General features: G+C 33.2%; 1 protein-coding gene across 2 annotated transcripts in view; it reads right to left on the reverse strand.

Annotated features, from left to right (window-relative positions):
- Positions 1 to 27214, reverse strand: part of LOC143222439 (neurotrimin-like) — a 133583-nt gene that overhangs the window by 10245 nt on the left and 96124 nt on the right. For both annotated transcript variants that reach the window (XM_076448965.1, XM_076448964.1), the window contains exons 4-6: positions 26118 to 26414; positions 13220 to 13398; positions 9 to 132 (exon numbers count right to left, since the gene is read on the reverse strand). In XM_076448965.1, the coding sequence (XP_076305080.1) occupies positions 13268 to 13398; positions 26118 to 26414 (428 nt within the window). In that variant the 3' untranslated portion in view covers positions 9 to 132; positions 13220 to 13267. The remainder of the gene's footprint in view (positions 1 to 8; positions 133 to 13219; positions 13399 to 26117; positions 26415 to 27214) is intronic.

Consider the following 27214-nt stretch of genomic DNA (forward strand, 5'->3'; position numbering starts at 1 on the left):
ATTCTTACCTGCTTCTAGTAAAATAAATGGAACATATTGTTGCTGAGATGACAGAATATTAGTGACCTTGGAATGTTATATCAGACAACTCTCAAAAACCGGTCGTGTGCGCATCGGAATTCCAAGCACCATCTGTAGAAGAATATCGGTCATTAACAAGTACATTGAAGTGCCACCTATAGGGTAAGTCATTAACAAATGGATCCAAACGTTATCTATAGGATAATATCAGTCATTGATAAATGGATCTAAGTGCCATCTATAGGAAATAATCAGTCATTAACAAATAGATCCAAACGCCATCTATAGGATAATATAAATCTTTAACAAATGGATTTAAGTGCCATTTATAGGAAATAATGAGTCATTAACAAATAGACCATATCACCAGAATAAACAATTTTAACTATACGTAGAATATATCTTTTTTTATACCATTTCTTTTAATGCACGAAATGCACTGACAGCATGGTCTTGCTAGCCAAGACAGGTTAATCCCAGGTTACACCAGGTCTATATATTAGAAATAAGCATATGTCTGTATATTATGAAATAATTTACTGAAAATGATATATTATACATAAATATTTTTATATACTAAATACATATTGATAAATATATTTTTTAAAAATTTGTTTAATTAGTACCATGCACAATTTATATGAAAGTATCCGTATTAGAATATTAATAAATAAGCAAACAACGATCTATATAAATTGTAAAAAGATTTATTTTGGGAGAACTTACCAAACGTTTCTTCTACTCAGTAGGCATTTGAAATAAATAAATATTTAAATAAACAAATAAATATTTTTATTTCTTACTTCGCCTCAGGTAAGGAGATATCAGGTTAATGTATCTATATTTCATCTTTTGAACACCTTCTAGTGGCACATTGAAGAAATTAATTTTTATGTTTTGTTGTACAACAACTACAAGCTTTAATGATACAAATCTTTGTTTATTGTACTTCGAAAAACAATAGAAATTTCAACACGTAAGTGTACACTGATAGCTTTCAACTCGTAGAAAACGAGAAATGAAAAGTTGAATACCAATTTCCCAAATTCACAATTTGAAAAAAAACAAAAACAACTACTCACTGAAAATTGTACACATTTGTATAACTTAGTTATTTACAGCTCCAGAATACATGACTTTTTAATACATTTGTCATTACCTATAATTCACAATTCAGGTAACTGATTAGAACATTCTATACCAGAAGTTCACATCTAGAGAATAAGTCCAAACCAGTTTCAATACATTTGTCATTACCTATAATTCACAATTCATGTAACTGATTGGAACATTCTATACCAGAAGTTCACATCTAGAGAATAAGTCCAAACCAGTTTCAATACATTTGTCATTACCTATAATTCACAATTCAGGTAACTGATTGGAACATTCTATACCAGAAGTTCACATCTGGAGAATAAGTCCAAACCAGTTTCAATACATTTGTCATTACCTATAATTCACAATTCAGGTAACTGATTGGATGTTCAACACATGTGACCATACAACACCATGACCCTTCATCCTTCTGAACAAGGGTAGTCAACCATTCAGAAGTATTCGCGTTTTGGGTGTTGTTTTTTAATTCATTGCACCCTTTATGTGTGAGCCTTTGTGATAACCATTTATCAGAATATGAACATATCAGTGATTTAACGCAATGCTCAAAATAAAGTTTAACGCATGTATTTGCACCAAAATTCACACTTTATGGTGGTGACCAATCAAAAGTCTAATACAGTTTTCTATGTCAGCAAAATCTTTATGATGGTGTGCTAAAAGGCAGGTGCTAATTGATAAATAAAAGGACACTTTTTAGCATCTTAAAGCAATGTCTTTTTTTGCGGGGAGAAGGGGTTTAGGGGAGGCTATGCGGACTATGGGTTACCTCTGGCTCACGTGGGGTGAAAATCCACTAGAAGGGAGGAACGAAATCCTATTTTGTCTCTATTCAATCGTTCTTTACCACTAATACAAAATGGCGATTCTTACGTATTAACACGTAATACCTTATAACAATTATTTTTTACTGTAAAGACATACAAGTTCTTGTTTTAACCGACACCTTAAAACTGAAATATTTTTACGTATTAACACATAATACCTTATGACAATTATTTTTTACTGTAAAAATCTGCAAGTCCTTTTGTTCCGTTTACCTTAAAGTTGAAATATTGTTCTTTCAAATATCTCACAGCAGGAAAACTTATCAAATCAGGCTGTCGATAGTTCTTTGTGACAAAGAAAAGTTGATGTATTGGTTGTTCTGGTTCATGTGACAGAACTTTGATGACACTTTTAGATACATTTAATATATTATTTTTTTGTGTTCTAGCACTTTAGTAATAACAATACTTTAATGTGTATTGTTTTTACACGTTAAATTAACTCACTTTCTTTCAAATATATATTTATATTAATATCTAAAAAAACAAGAGAAGCAATTAACGTATTAATTTGTCGATAAAAAATCAAGTTAGAAAAATTGTTTGAAACAGTAAATAGTAAATCAATTATCGTGTTTATCACACAGAAGCTGAAACCTTGAAAGCAAAACCTTCTATCGGGCCCGGCATGACCAAGCGTGTTAAGGCACTCGTAATCTGAGGGTCGCGGGTTCGAATCCCCGTAGCACCAAATATGCTCGCCCTTTCAGCCGTGGGGGCGTTATAATGTGACTGCCAATCCCACTATTCGTTGGTAAAAGAGTAGCCCAAGAGTTGGCGGTGGGTGGTGATGACTAGCTGCCTTCCCTCTAGCCTTACACTGCTAAATTAGGGACAACTAGCGCAGTTAGCCCTCAAATAGGCTTATGCGAAATTCCAAAACAAAGAAGACTTATATTTTGTAAAAAAAAATTAAAAAATACACCCAAAAGCATCCTTATAATTGTTCTCAAGTAGCATTTTCAGTTTTACAAAATATACATTTAATAGCATAAATAATTTAGATATATTACACAGAAGCATGCTATGTAATTCCAAACAAACAAGCTCTCTGTGACTCGTTCATTTAAATTTATACAGTGTCTTGATGGCTTGTATTTTTAGGCGCGAAAAGTTGGCACACTTTACACTTCTTAATTTGTTTTATTTACGTAGTGTTCTTTTTTTTTTCTCAAGAGTCTCAATTTATTTACAAAACAAAAGGCGTATATTAGAACTGCGCCATTGAAGGTTAAATACTATTTTAATAAAGCAGTAGGTTTATAACCCTCGTCCTAAAATACACCTAACCCTGTTTAACTGCAGCATTAGTTTTTCCAGTACTACGTGTGAGTGAGTAGATTCAAATCTGTAGGTCAAACTAATTTGGCAAAGGAACTCGAAGATCAGGTTTAAATAAATTAGACAACTTAATGTCGCCAATGATGGCTATATGGATTAAGGAGTTCTGTAACAAAATATAATAAGCTGAGGCTAAACGGAACTGATGTTGAAAGCCATATGTTTGTTTTGTTTGCTTGTTTTTAAAGTTCGCACAAAGTTACTCAAGGGCTATCTGCGCTAGCCGTCCCTAATTTAGCAGTGTAAGACTAGAGGGAAGGCAGCTAGTCATCACCACCCACCGCTAACTCTTGGGCTACTCTTTTACCAACGAATAGTGGGATTGACCGTCACGTTATAACGCCCCCAGGGCTGAAAGGGCAAGCATATTTGGTGTAACGAAGATTCAAATACGTGATCCTCGGATTACGAGTCGAGCGCTTTAACCACGTGGCCATGCCGAGCCATGTAACGCGTACACTGGTTATTATACGAAACATTCTTATTACTGGAATGAGTTACAACTTTTCGGTACATAGAAAACAACTGAATTTGTAATTTTCATCTTTTTTTTTTGTATGTACAACACTATATCAGCGGTTGTGTGAGACTGTTGAATAGTATCATATTTTAAACATATTTGTTGTATTTGATAAAAGTCTATGTTTACATTTTTTTTAAATAACATAAACGGATCTCGAGGTTCCAATGACCAAATAATCCCGTTCGGTTCTTAGTTGTAAACGTCATGATCCGTACAAGTTTTATAAAAGCGTAGAATTCAGCAGCTGGCGAAACACACGCCATGTGGATGTTGTAAATCAAAGCCCAGATGAGTTACGCCATTGAGAGAAAGACCTTGTCAGCTACGACATGCTAGCAAAAGGTATAATTAAAGTGTTACCGTACATTCTACTTACTGCAATGAGGTATTAAACAAGTTAATAATAATGAGGCTTTCAATGTTACTGCTGTTGGTTATTTATGTTTTTATTTTTCATAACTTTCTCTCGCTTGTGGAAGTTGGCTGTTATAATGCTGATGGCAAGTGGTTATTGCGAGAATATATGTGCCTTATTCATTCCAGACATCTTTAAAACAGCAGTAAGTTATATTAGAATTTTCCTTCTCTCTCATTTATCCTATTTGAAACAGAATAATGTACTAAAGCGCCTGATATAAACATATTATCTCTTACTTGCTAATTTATTTATCACCTGCAACTTGGTTAATTAATTTAGATTAATGCGTGCTTAATTATTTTCATTTTATTTTATTATTCTAATTATGTTTCATTTATGGGACGTTTCATCGATTGCGAATTCTTTCTCTTTGATTAGGGAACTAATATGTGTGATAAATAACATTCACGTAACAAATCAGTACAGTTTGTAACTATGGCAAATCAGTTTTCCTGGAACCTCAGGTGTTTCTACGTCATTGTATTAACTTTATTGATATATGTACTTACATCCTCGGACTGGGTGAGGATCTGGAGGGCTACTTGCTCGTAATTAACGTCCAAGGATTAACGGGTTCGCGTCCGATGGAAAGAATGCATTCCATATTTTCAGACCGTAGATGTGTGTTACTAGAGTGACAGTCAAATCCCAATGTTAGGTTAGACGAAAGCACAGACGATAAGTTGACAGAGTGAGTTCTTGACTTCCTAGCTGCCTTCCTTCCAGTCCATCAGCTCGAATTTAGGAATATCTGTTTTGTATGTAGCAATGCGCGAAAATTATAAACAAACAAATGCACTAGTACTTCATATACAAGTCCTTTCACAAGGATCCGAAGACAAAAGGTGGAACTTACAAAACATCGTCCTCAACACTTGTGTTTCTACAACAGACAGTAGCCATTCATTCACTCAGTTTCATTTAGCCTTGTTCAGATGGTGCCGTCAATTTTACATTGACGTAAAAAAAAAAAAAAAACTCTGTGGGTCTGACCTTCACTTTTAATCTTTTGAAATGATTTTCTTACGAGCAGAAAATTAGGCGTAACTTACAAATAAACTTGACGTATTGATACACTAAGTGCTCAAGTAAATAGTTCGTGTATATGTGTGTTTTCTTATAGCAAAGCCACATCAGGCTATCTGCTGAGTACACCGAGGGGAATCGAACCCCTGATTTTAGCGTTGTAAGTCCGTAGAATTACCGCTGTTCCAGCGGGGGACAGTAAATAGTTCGTGTGTTCTTTTGGAGTTATTAAACTAAGTTTGTATTCATTGAATACACAAATATCTAACACTTAATATATTTCAATTTTATTTACAGTATTTCAGTTGCTTTAATTGTTTGTTTGTTTAAAATTATAACAAACTAATAATTTTATACGCAGTTTCGTATCTTTATTTCAGGTAGATAATACTGGATTAGCCAAACCATTTTCAGCGTGTCGTGTAATGTAATACCTGCTTATCTATAGATAACGTATAAGGATTTCTGTGACATTTCTGATCGATCTACAAACAACGTGCTCTTTCAACTTTATGTTTCTCACACTTCTAATTATATTTACTTCAGTTAACTCATCCACTCCGTTAATGGCGTTTTACCGTTAAGTTTAACAAGTTAAAATAAATTGCCAATATGAACGTGTTGTGATTTAGATTTCCGAAGCGTGTAATCTAGTTTAAAGTGTCCCTTCTTGATGCTGAATCTATAAATAGCTAGTCCGTTTCCATAGTGAAAAGTTATGTTTACACAGACGAAACTTTTTTGGATTTTATGTAAGAAGGGTTTAAAATCAAACGGTAGTAGATAAGTTCCTAAGTATATCTATGGTTTGAAGACAGTGAGGTGAGACATTTTGTGAAAACTGTGGTTAGAAATTTTCCAGTGTTTGTTTAGTTAGTCTTGGGTAATAGGTAAATTTTTGTGTCAAAAAACCGCGCCAGTTTTAAACTATGCTTTGTAACGCTGAGCATTATTGGTCGAACAGCTGATTTATCGAACATCTTTATCTAAGGTTTTAGTTATACTATACGTGTGCTACTAAACTATTCGTTGCAACGCTGAGCATTATTGGTCGAACAGTTGATTTATCGAACATCTTTATCTAAGGTTTTAGTTATGCTATGTCTGTACTAAACTGAAAACACCGTTGATCAAACAAATATGTTATTTGCAGTAAGATAAGTAACAACGTTTTTATCTTTCCACATCGTACAGGTCTTATTTTTATTATTTTGTATTTTAGACACTTCATTATAGAATATTTACTTCAGTTTTTATTGAAAGTGAATGCGAAGAAGACAGAATGAGGACCGACTGTATAGAATGTAATAAATTGTGGATATTAAATATGATGCCAATGCTAGTGTTGAAGAGCAGAGCAACTGAGAACAAGGTTTCGTTTCGTATCATATATTAGTGAAAATAGTTATATTTTAATGAAGTTAAATAGTAAAATCACAAGGTTTTGGTTTCGTTTTTGAATTTCGCGCAAAGCTACATGAGGGCTATCTGCGCTAGCCGTCCCGAATTTAGCAGTATAAGACTAGAGGGAAGGCAGCTAGTCATCACCACCCACCGCCAACTTTTGGACTACTCTTTTTACCAACGATTAGTGGAATTGATCGTCACATTATAGCGCCCCCACAGTTGAAAGGCTGAACATGTTTGATGGGACGGGGATTCGAACTCGCGACCCTCGCATTACGAGTCGAGTGCCTTAACCACCTGTGTATACTGCGCCAAGTTAAATAGTAAAATGACAAGAAAGGACTGCGTTAGAAACAGCAAATCTAAACCTCTCACTGGTTATATAATTTTTTATTTTAATTCAAATTTTGTTTTGGCCTGTTGTTAAATAAAAGTAACAAATGATACAGACACATAAAGGTGGAAAACAATTTTTGGGCTTAAAAAAGATGTGATAAAGCGTGTTGCTTTCGACGATTTCTTACATCTTAATTCACTGATAAACCACTACAATTAGTTTGTTTGTTTTGTTTGTTTTTTTGAATTTCGTACAAAGCTACTCGAGGGCTATCTGTGCTAGCCGTCCATAATTTAGCAATGTAAGACTAGAGGAAGGCAGCTAGTCCTCACCACCCGCCGCCAACTTTTGGACTACTCTTTTTACCAACGAATAGTGGGAGTGACCGTCACATTATAACGCCCCCACGGCTGAAATTGCAAGCATGTTTGGCGCGACGGGGATGTGAACCCGCGACCCTCAGATTACGAGTCACACGCCTTAACACGCTTGGCCATGCCGGGCCCACTACAATTGGAAAAATATTGTTCTGATTAAAACTGGGCTCCAAGAAAAGAATCATAAGACTCCCTCGAGTATATTAAAAGTTGTTGTTTCGAAACCGGGAATTTAAGAACACTTGGTCGCACGTGCTTAGCTATGCACGCTTACAATATTATTAAAGTGAGCAACCACTTAGTGAAGAATCTTACATACTCCCTTAGGCAATGAATAAAGATGATATCTTATTTTGGAATTATATTTTAAAAGTTAATTACTTTCGAAAGCGAGGCATATACGTAGATATGAGTACATTAAAAACAACGGACTAAAATTGCTTCAGAGATTTTTTAAAGGGCAATCAGTTATTATTCAATTTTCCATCATTCATTTCTGACAAGGAATATGAAAAATAGAGCGAACGTGTACTGTAGTCCAATAAAGACCTTTCTTGAGAGCAACATATTCTAAAAAAAATAAACAAACTTCCATCAATAATGAAAAATAGAACTCATGAAAGTAAAAATGTTTTTAAATAGCTTTTTTCAAGATTTTACGTATTGAAAAGATCCGGCATGGCCAGGTGGTTAAGGCTTGCGACTTGTAATCTGAGGGTCGCGGGTTCGCATCCCTGTCGCGCCAATCATGCTCGCCCTTTCAACCGTGAGACGTTATAATGTGAGGGTCAATCCCACGATTCGTTGGTAAAACAGTAGTCCAAGAGTTGGCGGTGGGTGGTGATGACTAGCTGTCTTCCCTCTAGTCTTACACTGCTAAATTAGGGACGGCTAGCACAGATAGCCCTCGAGTAGCTTTGTGCGAAATTCAAAAACAAACAAACAAACCACACCAAAACACTCTATTTTGGGTTGCTTTTATGTTTTACATTTTGGGGTGAAAAGAAAAGTTGCGAAAGCGAAACCTAAAATATATCGAAACACTTCGTTTTAGCAAGCCCATGACATTCCAATCAATAAGAAGTGTTTATCGCGGTATTACAAAAACGTTTTGAACATCGTGACACCAGTTTATCGAACAAGTTAACAGTAGACACTTTAATTAATGGCAGTTGTTTTCCTTTATCACTAAATCTTCTGCTAAATAAACATAAAAAGAAGAAACTACAAGCCGTGTATGAAGTTTAGATGTAACTCAGACGAGATAAGTGGTAATGATTTATTAGTTTTAAGTTTTTCATTTGTAGTTCGAATAATTTACATGATTAATTTTCAAAAAATGTTCTTACCCTAACATTATTTTCAACTACAGTTGTATGACAGACGTTTAGAATCTCACGGTCTATAAATGAAGTATTCCTCATGTCTCTTCTGAAGAGATACCGAGATTCTGTGAAGGTATTCCCTGTGACCTTATATCATTCCGTGATTATCGTGTATTCCAACAAACGTATAGAAATTTGCATAAATTTTCCTATAGCACTTCATTATTAGATTCAAAACATTCCCCAGTGAGGTTAATGTGATAGTTTAATGGCTCATCAAAGTGTTACCCAGCCAATATTTTGCTATTTACATGTAACTCGGTATAACCGTTCTGCTTTGTATTTTCCAGTTTATTTTTTTGGCGTAGTTTAAATTAGTTTTGTTTGGTTTAAATTTCGCGCATAGCTACACGAGGGCTATCTGTGCTAGCCGTCCCTAATTTAGCAGTGGATGACTAGAGGGGAGGCAGAGCTAGTCATCACCACCCACCACCAACTCTTGGGCTACTCTTTTACCAACGATAGTGGGATTTACCGTCACATTATAACGCCACCACGGCTGAAAGGGCAAGCATGTTTTATGTGATGACGGAGATTCGAACCCGCGATCCTCGGATAGTGCCTTAACCACCTGGCCATGCCGTGTCACCAGAGAAATATTTTTAAATTAGTTCGTAATGACGAGAAACCTACTAGAAGTAAAAATTTATTTCAAAGACGTCTGGTATGGGTGTTAAAAGTTTTATTAAAATAAAGTAGAGAACAACATTTCGACCTTCTTAGGTCATCTTCGTGTTGACAATGAAAGTTTGTTATTTGCTTTTAGCAGTTTTGTTTCTGTAAATTGTAGATTTTGTTTGTACACTGATTGAAATTCTTGGATAGTTTTACCTTCACAAAGTTAGGGATTAGTTTTTCCTTTCGGCATTATTGGATGAAATGAATATCATTTTTTCTCTTGATATATTTTTGGTTTACTTTTCTAATTTCTTTAGGATCGCATTAGTGTGTACGGTTAACCATGGCATAATGTAGGTAAGTCCAAGTGTAACGGTTTAACCTGTTGAGTGCCAAGTATTTCAGCTGCTACAATACAACTGTAATGCTTCTTCATTTTGTAGCTTTTTTGTGGCGCCATTTTGGATCGAAAGTGAAACAATTTGTAAGTAGGTCAAATGCGTGTATGGTGCTGACATCTCGCGTTGAAGTTAGGTATTATTGAGAATGAATTAACTCGTTCGTGGCACTGTGTCACCGATCGGCTTGGACGAGTTATCTCGTCTACGGCACTGAACCATGATGAAGTAATTGGTGATTACAAGAAACCATTTTGAAGTAAAAATGTATTCTTGAGACGGCTGGTTAATTTAAAGATGACTTAAGAAGGCTGAAAGTTTGTTCTCTACTTTATTTTACTAAACGTCTTTAGAAAACAGTTTAAAACAATGTTATTTCTTATTTTTAAGTTTAGTTTCTTATTACTTTGTTGTTGTTTTTCCTTCAATATTTTGCACAAAGCTTGACGAGTGGTGACATCTACGCATAGTGGTCCCTATTTCGAAGTGATAGCCTAGTGGAAAAGTAGCTATCCGACAACACTTTCACCACTAACTCTTGGTTGTTTAATTGTGATCGAATAATGATATATGACCGTCACTTTTGTAGGTCATCGATGACCTCAGAGCGCATTTTTAAAACAAAGGGGCACCGGCTATGAAATTTCGGATTCACAGTTTGGACTCTAACCCTCTTGTCCGTGTCTAGCCTCAGAGCAACTAAATAAATTAATTGAAAAAAGAACAACACTGATTTGTTTTTATTGTATATCTAAGGACTGTAAGGACAACTTTGTGGAAACAATTATGTCTCTACGAGGATAAGTCTTGAAATAGATAATGTTAACTGGAGACACGAAGTAAAGTACCATAATGGAAAAGGAAACGTAGGAACCCGGTTTTGGAGAAAGGGAGATCACCATTTTTAGTCGACGGAAACAATTAGAGCAGAACAACAGCTCAGTGACCTGGTATCTCTGGAGCCACGTATGCCAACTACATGGTTCTAAGTAATGACATGAAGAAGAAAGTGTTTCTTAGAATATGATTGTTAAACGTGTTTTACTGTTAATAGTTCATAATGTTTTGAGAGCCATCACGAAGTTTTAGAGACTAAACTCATGGAATTAGATTCATACTTAGGACAAAGTGATAGATCCTCTGAAAGGTATTTCATGATGTTTTAGAGAATTGTCTCTAAGTTTTCGTAAGACACAGTCGTGGAACTAGATTGCTACTTAGAGCTAAGTTCCTCAAACGAAGGTATATTGGGCGAAACTTCAAAACCATTAATTCATTGAAATAATATTTATATCTGTTAAGATTAAAATATGAAAAATAAGCAAACTTGGAGATAGGATTATAAGGAATAATTTAGGATTATAAGGAATAATTTAGGATTATAAGGAATAATTTAGAATTATAAGGAATAATCTAGGATTATAAGGAATAATTTAGGATTATAAGGAATAATTTAGGATTATAAGGAATAATCTAGGATTATAAGGAATAATTTAAAATTATAAGGAATAATCTAGGATTATAAGGAATAATTTAGGATTATAAGGAATAATTTAGGATTATAAGGAATAATTTAGAATTATAAGGAATAATCTAGGATTATAAGGAATAATTTAGGATTATAAGGAATAATCTAGGATTATAAGGAATAATTTAAAATTATAAGGAATAATCTAGGATTATAAGGAATAATTTAGGATTATAAGGAATAATTTAGGATTATAAGGAATAATTTAGGATTATAAGGAATAATCTAGGATTATAAGGAATAATTTAGGATTATAAGGAATAATTTAGGATTATAAGGAATAATTTAAAATTATAAGGAATAATTTAGGATTATAAGGAATAATTTAGGATTATAAGGAATAATTTAGGATTATAAGGAATAATTTAGGATTATAAGGAATAATCTAGGATTATAAGGAATAATTTAGGATTATAAGGAATAATTTAGGATTATAAGGAATAATCTAGGATTATAAGGAATAATTTAAAATTATAAGGAATAATCTAGGATTATAAGGAATAATTTAGGATTATAAGGAATAATTTAGGATTATAAGGAATAATTTAGAATTATAAGGAATAATCTAGGATTATAAGGAATAATTTAGGATTATAAGGAATAATTTAGGATTATAAGGAATAATCTAGGATTATAAGGAATAATTTAAAATTATAAGGAATAATCTAGGATTATAAGGAATAATTTAGGATTATAAGGAATAATTTAGGATTATAAGGAATAATTTAGGATTATAAGGAATAATCTAGGATTATAAGGAATAATTTAGGATTATAAGGAATAATTTAGGATTATAAGGAATAATTTAAAATTATAAGGAATAATTTAGGATTATAAGGAATAATTTAGGATTATAAGGAATAATCTAGGATTATAAGGAATAATTTAAAATTATAAGGAATAATTTAGGATTATAAGGAATAATTTAAAATTATAAGGAATAATTTAGGATTATAAGGAATAATTTAGGATTATAAGGAATAATCTAGGATTATAAGGAATAATTTAGGATTATAAGAAATAATTTAGGATTACAAGGAATAATTTAAAATTATAAGGAATAATTTAAAATTATAAGGAATAATTTAGGATTATAAGGAATAATTTAAAATTATAAGGAATAATTTAAAATTATAAGGAATAATTTAGGATTATAAGAAATAATTTAGGATTATAAGGAATAATTTAAAATTATAAGGAATAATTTAGGATTATAAGGAATTATTTAGAATTATAAGGAATAATTTAAAATTATAAGGAATAATCTAGGATTATAAGGAATAATTTAGGATTATAATTAATAATTTAGGATTATAAGGAATAATTTAGGATTATAATTAATAATTTAGGATTATAAGGAATAATTATTTTAAAGGCAGAATTTTACTTCTTGACAACTTGAGATTTAATGGCCGAAAATGAAAACAATCGTGATTCATTAAGTAGACAACACTGAAACAAGGGGGGCTGAAACAAGTTCGTATAACTATTTATACCTAAAGTCAATAGTAATAATCTTCAAGTACAAGAAACTGCTGTATGGTTGTCTATCATCAAATAAAGATGTTTGTTTGTTTGGTTTTAGATTTCGCACAAAGCTACTCGAGGGCTATCTGTGCTAGCCGTTCCTAACTTAGCAGTGTAAGACTAGAGGGAAGGCAGCTAATCATCACCACCTACCGCCAACTCTTGGGCTACTCTTTTACCAACGAAAAGTGGAATTGACCATCACATTATAACGCCCCCACAGCTGAAAGGGCGAGCATGTTTGATGAGACCGGAATTCGAACCCTCGACCCTCAGATTACGAGTCGAACGCCTTAACCCCTCCCCTGGCCATGCCGGGCCAAATAAAAATGAAAGCAAACGAAAACTTGCTAAAGAAAACACTTACAAAAACATTCAAACAGGTTACTTTCCATCATCTCAGCAATTGTTTTTGTCACCTCCAACATTCGTCATTAATCAGATAAGTCAAAGATAGAAGCATAGGAAATGGCATGGTCAAAGGTCGAGACACTCCTGATGGTATGGAAAGACCTCCATCATTCTGAACAGCAGCCGGCTCCTCGCCTGCACAAGAGGTGGAAGAAACCGTATTATGCTTTACATAGAAACTATTATTATGAACAATTCTCTGACAATATTTTAGGTGTTAAGCACATATCAACTTTAATTTGAAAATTAGTTTCGTTTATTAATGATGCCTGTGGTACATGCAAATAAAATCCGACTTACAAAGTCATATTGTTGATATCAGTTGATGACATAAAACTTAAATCAGATAGCTACCCGATTTCGCATAACAATTTAAAATCGAGAGATAAAGTGAAACACGTGGTTGAGCTGCACAGTGCATTTTCTAGAAAGGGATCAAAGACAATGTGTCATCCACGTGTTTTGACAGAAATAGATTATAAATAGTGTGTCATCTACATGTTTTGACAGAAATAGATTATAAACAGTATATAGATTTATACACCCATTTCGAGTTTGTGTGTTTTCCCACATTGGGCTGTCTGCTGTGTCCACAGTGGAATAGAACCACTGATTTTAGCGTTGTCACTCAATAGACTTACCGCTGACATGGATAGTGTGTCATTTACATGTATTGACAGAAATATATCATAGATAGTGTGTCATTAACATGAATTGACAGAAATAGATTAACAATAGCGTGTCATCCACATGTATTAACAGAAATATATTATAGAGAGTGTGTCATTAACATATATTGACAGAAATAGAAAGTGTGTCATAACATGTATTGACAGAAATAGATTAACAATATGTCATCCACATGTATTAACAGAAATATATCATAGAGAGTGTGTCATTAACATGTAGAGAAATAGTGTCATCCACATGTATTAACAGAAATATATTATAGAGAGTGTGTCATCCACATGTATTGACAGAAATAGATTAACAATAGCGTGTCATCCACATGTATTAACAGAAATATATTATAGAGAGTGTGTCATCTACATGTATTGACAGAAATAGATTAACAATAGCGTGTCATCCACATGTATTAACAGAAATATATCATAGAGAGTGTGTCATCCACATGTATTGACAGAAATAGATTAACAATAACGTGTCATCCACATGTATTAACAGAAATATATCATAGAGAGTGTGTCATCCACATGTATTGACAGAAATAGATTAACAATAGCGTGTCATTCGCATGTATTGACAGAAATATATCATAGAGAGTGTGTCATTAACATGTATTGACAGAAATAGATTAACAATAGCGTGTCATCCACATGTATTAACAGAAATATATTATAGAGAGTGTGTCATTAACATGTATTGACAGAAATAGATTAACAATAGCGTGTCATCCACATGTATTAACAGAAATATATTATAGAGAGTGTGTCATTAACATGTATTGACAGAAATGCATATGAGGATACTACTGATGATGTGCTCATAATCGGGGATTGGACCTCGAATTTTAATGTTGTGAGCTCTTGAGTTTATTCGTAAACCGTAGGGAAAATATGTTAAATAACTGTTTATGTATTTAAACTTCTAAGACAAGGGGGAAGGCATCTAGTCATCACCACCCACCGCCAACTCTTGGGTTACTTTTTTTACCAACGAATAGTGGGATTGACCGTAACATTATAACGCTCCCACGGATGAAAGGGCTTTAAGTTTTGGGATACTCTTTTACCAACGAATAGTGAGGTAGACGGTCACATTTCACGCTATCACGGTTGGAAAGGTTGGTATCTTTGGTATGGTACGGATTCGAACCCGTGACCCTCAGATTACGAGTCGAACGCTTTAACTCACCTGGCCAGGCCGGACCTCTTTAGTACTCAAAGTACCTTATAACTTCTTTACGCGTTTTTCTAGTGAAAATAAATTTGGAAGTAAAACGTTGGATTTGCATACAGGAATGTCTTAATTGTCTACAACAGTAAATATTGTGTACCAGTGTCAGTCTCCTCACTATAAAAACTAACAAATCGTTAAAATGTGTTTTCTCTCAGGTAGCTTTTTGATTTAACGTGTACACAAAATATATTACGTTCAGCCTCGTATCTAGCTTGGAGCGTCTACAAATCTGATGCTCATTTACAGACAAGTAATCTAGTTTTGTGTTTTTAGTAACGATTGCTCGAATCAACCGTGTGGCTAGCAACTTCACCAACCTACTAAAAATAAAAGTTATCACGTGACTAAACAGATGGTGTTATATGAAGTGAAACCTGAGGTTTCCCGTCCAAATCTTTTGTTCTTTACAGTTTTTGACACCTTAGGGGAAAATGTATGACTCACCTAATTCAACAAAAGAATGGATGTACCGAGTTGCCTGTCTCGTCATTAGAAGCTTGCGTTCGACAATTCTGTTCTTTTTTATTCTGTATATGAATAACTTTAACAAGGCATGTTAGCTTGTTTCCACCGATTCGTTTAATACCAAAATAGATGTCAGCAAACATATAGTATATCCTCACTTTGGGTTATTTACAGACACGATCCCAGGAGACATAATGCATGTACGTATCAGATGCACTAAAAAGGATACTGTCTCCTAGCAACCGTTGTATTTTCAATTTCATACAGTCTACGATAATATAATCTCAAGAGTATTTCTCTATCTGTTCAGCCAGGGTTTCTTTATTTGACTTTGACATCAGGTAAGCCTTCTCTCCTGTCATTTGTGGGACTGAGTAACGCACTTGAACTGATAATGAAATACATGGTCTCCAAAGCAAGTAGGACATCTCCGCACGAGAACCTCTATTCGTTAATATATTAAAGTGTTCAGTTTAGTTTTCTTCTCAAAATATTGGAGAAAAAGCACTTTTTCTGTTTCATTCAATTAGTCCATAACTTCAGTTTTTAAAAACATATTTTAATATATCGAATACGTAATTACGTTGATTTGTTCGTTTGTTTTCGAATTTCGCGCAAAGCTGCTCGAGGGCTATCTACGCTGGCTGTCTTAATTTTACAGTGTAAGGCTAGAGGGAAGGCAGCTAGTCATCACCGCCCACCGACAACTCTTGGACTACTCTTTCATCAACGAATAGTGGGACTGACCGATCATTATAACGCCCTCACGGCTGAAAGGGCGAACGTGTTTGGTGCGACCGGGATTACGTTGAAGGTTACTGAAAAATATTATATTGTTCATACTTTAACTTTAAAGAAAGGGGAAAATGTTACTTGAAGAAGTGTGTTAGTGATTCCCCACAGTATATTGTTATTTAATGTATATAAAGTTTTGCCAAAGAAGTGTGTCAGTGATTCCCCACAGTATATTGTTATTTAATGTATATAAAGTTCTGCCAAAGAAGTGTGTTAGTGATTCCTCACAGTATATTGTTATTTAATGTATATAAAGTTCTGCCAAAGAAGTGTGTCAGTGATTCCTCACAGTATATTGTTATTTAATGTATATAGAGTTCTGCCAAAGAAGTGTGTCAGTGATTCCCCACAGTATATTGTTATTTAATGTATATAAAGTTCTGCCAAAGAAGTGTGTCAGTGATTCCCCACAGTATATTGTTATTTAATGTATATAAAGTTCTGCCAAAGAAGTGTGTCAGTGATTCCTCACAGTATATTGTTATTTAATGTATATAGAGTTCTGCCAAAGAAGTGTGTCAGTGATTCCCCACAGTATATTGTTATATAATGTATATAAAGTTCTGCCAAAGAAGTGTGTCAGTGATTCCTCACAGTATATTGTTATTTAATGTATATAAAGTTCTGCCAAAGAAGTGTGTTAGTGATTCCTCACGGTATATTGTTATTTAATGTATATAAAGTTCTGCCAAAGAAGTGTGTTAGTGATTCCTCACAGTATATTGTTATTTAATGTATATAGAGTTCTGCCAAAGAAGTGTGTCAGTGATTCCCCACAGTATATTGTTATTTAATGTATATAAAGTTCTGCCAAAGAAGTGTGTTAGTGATTCCTCACGGTATATTGTTATTTAATGTATATAAAGTTCTGCCAAAGAAGTGTGTCAGTGATTCCTCACAGTATATTGTTATTTAATGTATATAAAGTTCTGCCAAAGAAGTGTGTTAGTGATTCCTCACAGTATATTGTTATTTAATGTATATAAAGTTCTGCCAAAGAAGTGTGTCAGTGATTCCTCACAGTATATTGTTATTTAATGTATATAGAGTTCTGCCAAAGAAGTGTGTCAGTGATTCCTCACAGTATATTGTTATTTAATGTATATAAAGTTCTGCCAAAGAAGTGTGTTAGTGATTCCTCACAGTATATTGTTATTTAACGTATATAAAGTTCTGCCAAAGAAGTGTGTTAGTGATTCCTCACAGTATATTGTTATTTAATGTATATAAAGTTCTGCCAAAGAAGTGTGTCAGTGATTCCTCACAGTATATTGTTATTTAATGTATATAAAGTTCTGCCAAAGAAGTGTGTTAGTGATTCCCCACAGTATATTGTTATTTAATGTATATAAAGTTCTGCCAAAGAAGTGTGTTAGTGATTCCCCACAGTATATTGTTATTTAATGTATATAAAGTTCTGCCAAAGAAGTGTGTCAGTGATTCCCCACAGTATATTGTTATTTAATGTATATAAAGTTCTGCCAAAGAAGTGTGTCAGTGATTCCCCACAGTATATTGTTATTTAATGTATATAAAGTTCTGCCAAAGAAGTGTGTCAGTGATTCCCCACAGTATATTGTTATTTAATGTATATAAAGTTCTGCCAAAGAAGTGTGTTAGTGATTCCTCACAGTATATTGTTATTTAATGTATATAAAGTTCTGCCAAAGAAGTGTGTTAGTGATTCCCCACAGTATATTGTTATTTAATGTATATAAAGTTCTGCCAAAGAAGTGTGTCAGTGATTCCCCACAGTATATTGTTATTTAATGTATATAAAGTTCTGCCAAAGAAGTGTGTTAGTGATTCCCCACAGTATATTGTTATTTAATGTATATAAAGTTCTGCCAAAGAAGTGTGTCAGTGATTCCCCACAGTATATTGTTATTTAATGTATATAAAGTTCTGCCAAAGAAGTGTGTCAGTGATTCCCCACAGTATATTGTTATTTAATGTATATAAAGTTCTGCCAAAGAAGTGTGTCAGTGATTCCTCACAGTATATTGTTATTTAATGTATATAAAGTTCTGCCAAAGAAGTGTGTTAGTGATTCCCACAGTATATTGTTATTTAATGTATATAAAGTTCTGCCAAAGAAGTGTGTCAGTGATTCCCCACAGTATATTGTTATTTAATGTATATAAAGTTCTGCCAAAGAAGTGTGTCAGTGATTCCCCACAGTATATTGTTATTTAATGTATATAAAGTTCTGCCAAAGAAGTGTGTCAGTGATTCCTCACAGTATATTGTTATTTAATGTATATAAAGTTCTGCCAAAGAAGTGTGTCAGTGATTCCCCACAGTATATTGTTATTTAATGTATATAAAGTTCTGCCAAAGAAGTGTGTCAGTGAAAGAAGTGTGTCAAAGAAGTGATTCCCCACAGTATATTGTTATTTAATGTATATAAAGTTCTGCCAAAGAAGTGTGTCAGTGATTCCCCACAGTATATTGTTATTTAATGTATATAAAGTTCTGCCAAAGAAGTGTGTCAGTGATTCCCCACAGTATATTGTTATTTAATGTATATAAAGTTCTGCCAAAGAAGTGTGTCAGTGATTCCCCACAGTATATTGTTATTTAATGTATATAAAGTTCTGCCAAAGAAGTGTGTCAGTGATTCCCCACAGTATATTGTTATTTAATGTATATAAAGTTCTGCCAAAGAAGTGTGTCAGTGATTCCCCACAGTATATTGTTATTTAATGTATATAAAGTTCTGCCAAAGAAGTGTGTCAGTGATTCCCCACAGTATATTGTTATTTAATGTATATAAAGTTCTGCCAAAGAAGTGTGTCAGTGATTCCCCACAGTATATTGTTATTTAATGTATATAAAGTTCTGCCAAAGAAGTGTGTCAGTGATTCCCCACAGTATATTGTTATTTAATGTATATAAAGTTCTGCCAAAGAAGTGTGTCAGTGATTCCCCACAGTATATTGTTATTTAATGTATATAAAGTTCTGCCAAAGAAGTGTGTCAGTGATTCCCACAGTATATTGTTATTTAATGTATATAAAGTTCTGCCAAAGAAGTGTGTTAGTGATTCCCCACAGTATATTGTTATTTAATGTATATAAAGTTCTGCCAAAGAAGTGTGTCAGTGATTCCCCACAGTATATTGTTATTTAATGTATATAAAGTTCTGCCAAAGAAGTGTGTCAGTGATTCCTCACAGTATATTGTTATTTAATGTATATAAAGTTCTGCCAAAGAAGTGTGTCAGTGATTCCCCACAGTATATTGTTATTTAATGTATATAAAGTTCTGCCAAAGAAGTGTGTCAGTGATTCCCCACAGTATATTGTTATTTAATGTATATAAAGTTCTGCCAAAGAAGTGTGTCAGTGATTCCCCACAGTATATTGTTATTTAATGTATATAAAGTTCTGCCAAAGAAGTGTGTCAGTGATTCCCCACAGTATATTGTTATTTAATGTATATAAAGTTCTGCCAAAGAAGTGTGTCAGTGATTCCCCACAGTATATTGTTATTTAATGTATATAAAGTTCTGCCAAAGAAGTGTGTCAGTGATTCCCCACAGTATATTGTTATTTAATGTATATAAAGTTCTGCCAAAGAAGTGTGTCAGTGATTCCCCACAGTATATTGTTATTTAATGTATATAAAGTTCTGCCAAAGAAGTGTGTCAGTGATTCCCACAGTATATTGTTATTTAATGTATATAAAGTTCTGCCAAAGAAGTGTGTCAGTGATTCCCCACAGTATATTGTTATTTAATGTATATAAAGTTCTGCCAAAGAAGTGTGTCAGTGATTCCCCACAGTATATTGTTATTTAATGTATATAAAGTTCTGCCAAAAAGAGTGATTCCCCACAGTATATTGTTATTTAATGTATATGTTCTGCCAGTGATTCCCCACAGTATATTGTTATTTAATGTATATAAAGTTCTGCCAAAGAAGTGTGTCAGTGATTCCCCACAGTATATTGTTATTTAATGTATATAAAGTTCTGCCAAAGAAGTGTGTCAGTGATTCCCCACAGTATATTGTTATTTAATGTATATAAAGTTCTGCCAAAGAAGTGTGTCAGTGATTCCCCACAGTATATTGTTATTTAATGTATATAAAGTTCTGCCAAAGAAGTGTGTCAGTGATTCCCCACAGTATATTGTTATTTAATGTATATAAAGTTCTGCCAAAGAAGTGTGTCAGTGATTCCCACAGTATATTGTTATTTAATGTATATAAAGTTCTGCCAAAGAAGTGTGTCAGTGATTCCCACAGTATATTGTTATTTAATGTATATAAAGTTCTGCCAAAGAAGTGTGTCAGTGATTCCCCACAGTATATTGTTATTTAATGTATATAAAGTTCTGCCAAAGAAGTGTGTCAGTGATTCCCCACAGTATATTGTTATTTAATGTATATAAAGTTCTGCCAAAGAAGTGTGTCAGTGATTCCCCACAGTATATTGTTATTTAATGTATATAAAGTTCTGCCAAAGAAGTGTGTCAGTGATTCCCCACAGTATATTGTTATTTAATGTATATAAAGTTCTGCCAAAGAAGTGTGTCAGTGATTCCCCACAGTATATTGTTATTTAATGTATATAAAGTTCTGCCAAAGAAGTGTGTTAGTGATTCCCCACAGTATATTGTTATTTAATGTATATAAAGTTCTGCCAAAGAAGTGTGTCAGTGATTCCCCACAGTATATTGTTATTTAATGTATATAAAGTTCTGCCAAAGAAGTGTGTCAGTGATTCCCCACAGTATATTGTTATTTAATGTATATAAAGTTCTGCCAAAGAAGTGTGTTAGTGATTCCCCACAGTATATTGTTATTTAATGTATATAAAGTTCTGCCAAAGAAGTGTGTTAGTGATTCCCCACAGTATATTGTTATTTAATGTATATAAAGTTCTGCCAAAGAAGTGTGTTAGTGATTCCCCACAGTATATTGTTATTTAATGTATATAAAGTTCTGCCAAAGAAGTGTGTTAGTGATTCCCCACAGTATATTGTTATTTAATGTATATAAAGTTCTGCCAAAGAAGTGTGTCAGTGATTCCCCACAGTATATTGTTATTTAATGTATATAAAGTTCTGCCAAAGAAGTGTGTCAGTGATTCCCCACAGTATATTGTTATTTAATGTATATAAAGTTCTGCCAAAGAAGTGTGTCAGTGATTCCCCACAGTATATTGTTATTTAATGTATATAAAGTTCTGCCAAAGAAGTGTGTCAGTGATTCCCCACAGTATATTGTTATTTAATGTATATAAAGTTCTGCCAAAGAAGTGTGTCAGTGATTCCCCACAGTATATTGTTATTTAATGTATATAAAGTTCTGCCAAAGAAGTGTGTCAGTGATTCCCCACAATATATTGTTATTTAATGTATATAAAGTTCTGCCAAAGAAGTGTGTCAGTGATTCCCCACAATATATTGTTATTTAATGTATATAAAGTTCTGCCAAAGAAGTGTGTCAGTGATTCCCCACAATATATTGTTATTTAATGTATATAAAGTTCTGCCAAAGAAGTGTGTCAGTGATTCCCCACAATATATTGTTATTTAATGTATATAAAGTTCTGCCAAAGAAGTGTGTCAGTGATTCCCCACAATATATTGTTATTTAATGTATATAAAGTTCTGCCAAAGAAGTGTGTCAGTGATTCCCCACAATATATTGTTATTTAATGTATATAAAGTTCTGCCAAAGAAGTGTGTCAGTGATTCCCACAATATATTGTTATTTAATGTATATAAAGTTCTGCCAAAGAAGTGTGTCAGTGATTCCCCACAGTATATTGTTATTTAATGTATATAAAGTTCTGCCAAAGAAGTGTGTCAGTGATTCCCCACAGTATATTGTTATTTAATGTATATAAAGTTCTGCCAAAGAAGTGTGTCAGTGATTCCCCACAGTATATTGTTATTTAATGTATATAAAGTTCTGCCAAAGAAGTGTGTCAGTGATTCCCCACAGTATATTGTTATTTAATGTATATAAAGTTCTGCCAAAGAAGTGTGTCAGTGATTCCCCACAGTATATTGTTATTTAATGTATATAAAGTTCTGCCAAAGAAGTGTGTCAGTGATTCCCCACAGTATATTGTTATTTAATGTATATAAAGTTCTGCCAAAGAAGTGTGTCAGTGATTCCCCACAGTATATTGTTATTTAATGTATATAAAGTTCTGCCAAAGAAGTGTGTCAGTGATTCCCCACAATATATTGTTATTTAATGTATATAAAGTTCTGCCAAAGAAGTGTGTCAGTGATTCCCCACAATATATTGTTATTTAATGTATATAAAGTTCTGCCAAAGAAGTGTGTCAGTGATTCCCCACAATATATTGTTATTTAATGTATATAAAGTTCTGCCAAAGAAGTGTGTCAGTGATTCCCCACAATATATTGTTATTTAATGTATATAAAGTTCTGCCAAAGAAGTGTGTCAGTGATTCCCCACAGTATATTGTTATTTAATGTATATAAAGTTCTGCCAAAGAAGTGTGTAGTGATTCCCCACAATATATTGTTATTTAATGTATATAGAGTTCTGCCAAAGAAGTGTTAGTGATTCCTCACAGTATATTGTTATTTAATGTATATAGAGTTCTGCCAAAGAAGTGTTAGTGATTCCCCACAGTATATTGTTATTTAATGTATATAGAGTTCTGCCAAAGAAGTGTTAGTGATTCCCCACAGTATATTGTTATTTAATGTATATAGAGTTCTGCCAAAGAAGTGTTAGTGATTCCCCACAATATATTGTTATTTAATGTATATAGAGTTCTGCCAAAGAAGTGTTAGTGATTCCCCACAGTATATTGTTATTTAATGTATATAGAGTTCTGCCAAAGAAGTGTTAGTGATTCCCCACAGTATATTGTTATTTAATGTATATAGAGTTCTGCCAAAGAAGTGTTAGTGCACAGTATATTGTTATTTAATGTATATAGAGTTCTGCCAAAGAAGTGTTAGTGATTCCCACAGTATATTGTTATTTAATGTATATAGAGTTCTGCCAAAGAAGTGTTAGTGATTCCCACAGTATATTGTTATTTAATGTATATAGAGTTCTGCCAAAGAAGTGTTAGTGATTCCCACAGTATATTGTTATTTAATGTATATAGAGTTCTGCCAAAGAAGTGTTAGTGATTCCCCACAGTATATTGTTATTTAATGTATATAGAGTTCTGCCAAAGAAGTGTTAGTGATTCCTCACAGTATATTGTTATTTAATGTATATAGAGTTCTGCCAAAGAAGTGTTAGTGATTCCCCACAATATATTGTTATTTAATGTATATAGAGTTCTGCCAAAGAAGTGTGTTAGTGATTCCCCACAATATATTGTTATTTAATGTATATAGAGTTCTGCCAAAGAAGTGTTAGTGATTCCCCACAATATATTGTTATTTAATGTATATAGAGTTCTGCCAAAGAAGTGTTAGTGATTCCCCACAATATATTGTTATTTAATGTATATAGAGTTCTGCCAAAGAAGTGTTAGTGATTCCTCACAGTATATTGTTATTTAATGTATATAGAGTTCTGCCAAAGAAGTGTGTTAGTGATTCCCCACAATATATTGTTATTTAATGTATATAGAGTTCTGCCAAAGAAGTGTTAGTGTTATTGTTATTTAATGTATATTTCTGCCAAAGAAGTGTTAGTGATTCCTCACTGTATATTGTTATTTAATGTATATAGAGTTCTGCCAAAGAAGTGTGTTAGTGATTCCCCACAATATATTGTTATTTAATGTATATAGAGTTCTGCCAAAGAAGTGTCAGTGATTCCTCACAATATATTGTTATTTAATGTATATAGAGTTCTGCCAAAGAAGTGTTAGTGATTCCCCACAATATATTGTTATTTAATGTATATAGATTTCTGCCAAAGAAGTGTTAGTGATTCCCCACAGTATATTGTTATTTAATGTATATAGAGTTCTGCCAAAGAAGATTGAAATCTTACAACACTGAAGGTTGTTACAGAAGTGTACGCTTGAGGTGCAAGACTGGCATTTTGCATCAGTGAGTCAGTGCACCTTGGAAACAGTCTAAAATGTCATTGAAACCGTATTAAAACAAAAGACTCAATAAACGTCTAAATAATGAATCAGTATTCAGTTGAAAAATAATTTAACAAGGTCATAGTATACAGAGAATATCACCAGAGTGCTCTGGTTGATGTTCGATCGTATGTCGAAAGGTTCACATGTGATCATTATCTCATCAGATGAAAGGAAATGCATGGCGGCTGCGTACTACAGACTCAGTTACGCTTAGACACAGTACATGCAGACCAAGAGTAGTAACTACTGATGCCATAAAGCCGCCTTGTTAATATTCGTGGCATTTGGGCAGTATCTATTAATTGTTTTCCGCCGTTGCATAATTGTATTTATTGTTGTTCTGAAGCAATTTTGGTAGTTTTGGTTTGAACGTTATATTTGATGTGAGATGAATTTTAGTCAAAATATCATCAACGTAAATGTATACGAAAATTACCTGGAATAACATTGTCTTTGGACAGCCCCATGGGGCCTCACTTCATACCACTAACATCTTTTTTTTCTGTCCTTGTGCCAAAATATATTATGTTTGCAACCATGGCACCAAACTTGAGTTTTTCAAACCGACAACATTTCAATAAAATGGAAACTAAATCATAGGTGAATATTATTTGACATATTAAATGTTGATATATAATGTCTCTTATACTGTTAAAACTAAGAAAATGTGGTCATAGGTATAACTCCACTTAATGTTTCTTTAGTATAAACAAAATTTATGAAGATGTATGTGTTTTTCTATAACAAAGCTACATTGGGCTACCTGCTGAGTTCACCGAAGGGAATCAAACCCCCTGATTTTAGCGTTGTAAATCTGAAGACTTACCGCTGTACAAGCGAGAGCCGTTATGTAGATGGATATGTGTGAAGTTACAACAAGAAGTTTGCTTTACCATTAACAGCATTGAAATTTAAGAATAATTTACCGAATTTTAAAATACAAATTGTGTTGTTTTAAGAACTTTAATCCTTGTCGATATTTTATTAACTTCGAACGTGAAGAGCTCCATGGCTTTCGAATAAGTAAAAAACTTGATGAAAGCAACCACATTCAACACATTTGTTGAAAATTTAGAAATGTACAAACTGTGTGAAAAGACCAGTTCTTTCTTTTCAAAAGTTTGACATTTATTCAGAGTTATAGTTATTTTTAGACTACTCGGTAATAAAAACCCTGCGCTAAGTGTACATGCAAACGTTCTAACCTTTCTTGATGTTTCCCAAAATAATTTAACGAAGGAGTTAATAAAAATATTATATATCTCTCATGCCCCTATAATTATATTCGAAATCCTTGAAAATAAATAGAACATCAAAATAACAAAAAACGTTGTTTATTAGATTATTTTATGTAACATGAACTACTATAGCAATAAAAGACATTTGTTCTAAGAAGCAAGTCCCCCTCTGGTGGCTCGGAATAAGTTTGACAGCTTATGATAACGCTAAAATTTGGGGTTCGATCCTCCCAACAGTCACAGCGCAAATATTCTAACGTGTAACTGTACGTTCAAACAAACAAATCTCTGAGATAAAAAAAATGTTATCTTATTCACCACTGTTGTATTAGCTAACGACGTAATAAATGAGTAGCAAAGATTTGGTCACAGCACGCTCACCTTTGATGACGTTCACAAGAATGCTGACTGGATTTGCGTTTGACGGTGAACACGTGTAGTTCCCTGAGTCAGAAAGTTGGGCATTGTTTATGTATAGACTACTAAAGGCTGTATTTTTGGGAGCTTTTCTCACGGTAATTTGTCCTTCAATAAAGTCATAGTTGATCATTCTTTCGTCATGATACCAGAACACGTACACTGGAGGCTCCGGACAATTACTGATGAAGCACGTGATGTTGATGGAACTTCCAGGTTTGAAGAAAAGTTCTCTACCCTCCAGTATCTTAGCAAGTGGAACTGCGTGAAAGGTTGTTTTTTTTTACATCACAGATATGTCATTCTGTTACCTTAAATGTTGACTGGTATCTAAACCAGTGGAAAATATACTATGTCTTTAAATACACAGTGTATCTGATTTTTTAATGATTAACAGAACAATGCGATTTAGAAAATATGTTAATATACCTACAAACAATCATTGGAGGATTGAACTGATAACGCCACTATAACAATGGAACTTAACTTATGACGACTTTTAGTTTTCATTACACGTTTTATACAAAAAAGTTTGTAGGAAAATCGTGAAGTTAAGTTTATTCTTGACGATTTAAAATATATGTTTTATTTTATCATCTTTTTTGTCATTATGAACTTCGAATTCTAAGATATTAAGGTTCGTTCCTTTCAGATAATTACGGTAGCACAATAACAAATGTTATTAGAAAAAAACAATATAGAAAGGACTTGAACTATCTTCTATTAGCTGTAATGTGAAACTATATGGTTATAGATTACACTATGTAACACAAGTTGTGTTCGTGGATAGTATGTGTTATTTCTTAATTGTTTATGTTGTAAAAGTACAGAAAATGACCATTATTTCCTTCAAACTTTGCTTTTGTGACCTGGATAATGAAATTTAGAAATTAACCTATTTTCTATGTAAAAACGGGCAAATTTGCACATTTTCATTTACATAAGGTCTGAATAAAACAACATATGAATCAAGGTTTACATGTATTTATACTAAAGTTATATAAAAATGTTTAGAAGTGAGTAGTTATTCGAGATTTGCGACTGTAATATAAATCACTTTC

This window comes from Tachypleus tridentatus, chromosome 8 (genome assembly GCF_004210375.1).
Source record: "Tachypleus tridentatus isolate NWPU-2018 chromosome 8, ASM421037v1, whole genome shotgun sequence".
Lineage (NCBI taxonomy): Eukaryota > Metazoa > Arthropoda > Merostomata > Xiphosura > Limulidae > Tachypleus > Tachypleus tridentatus.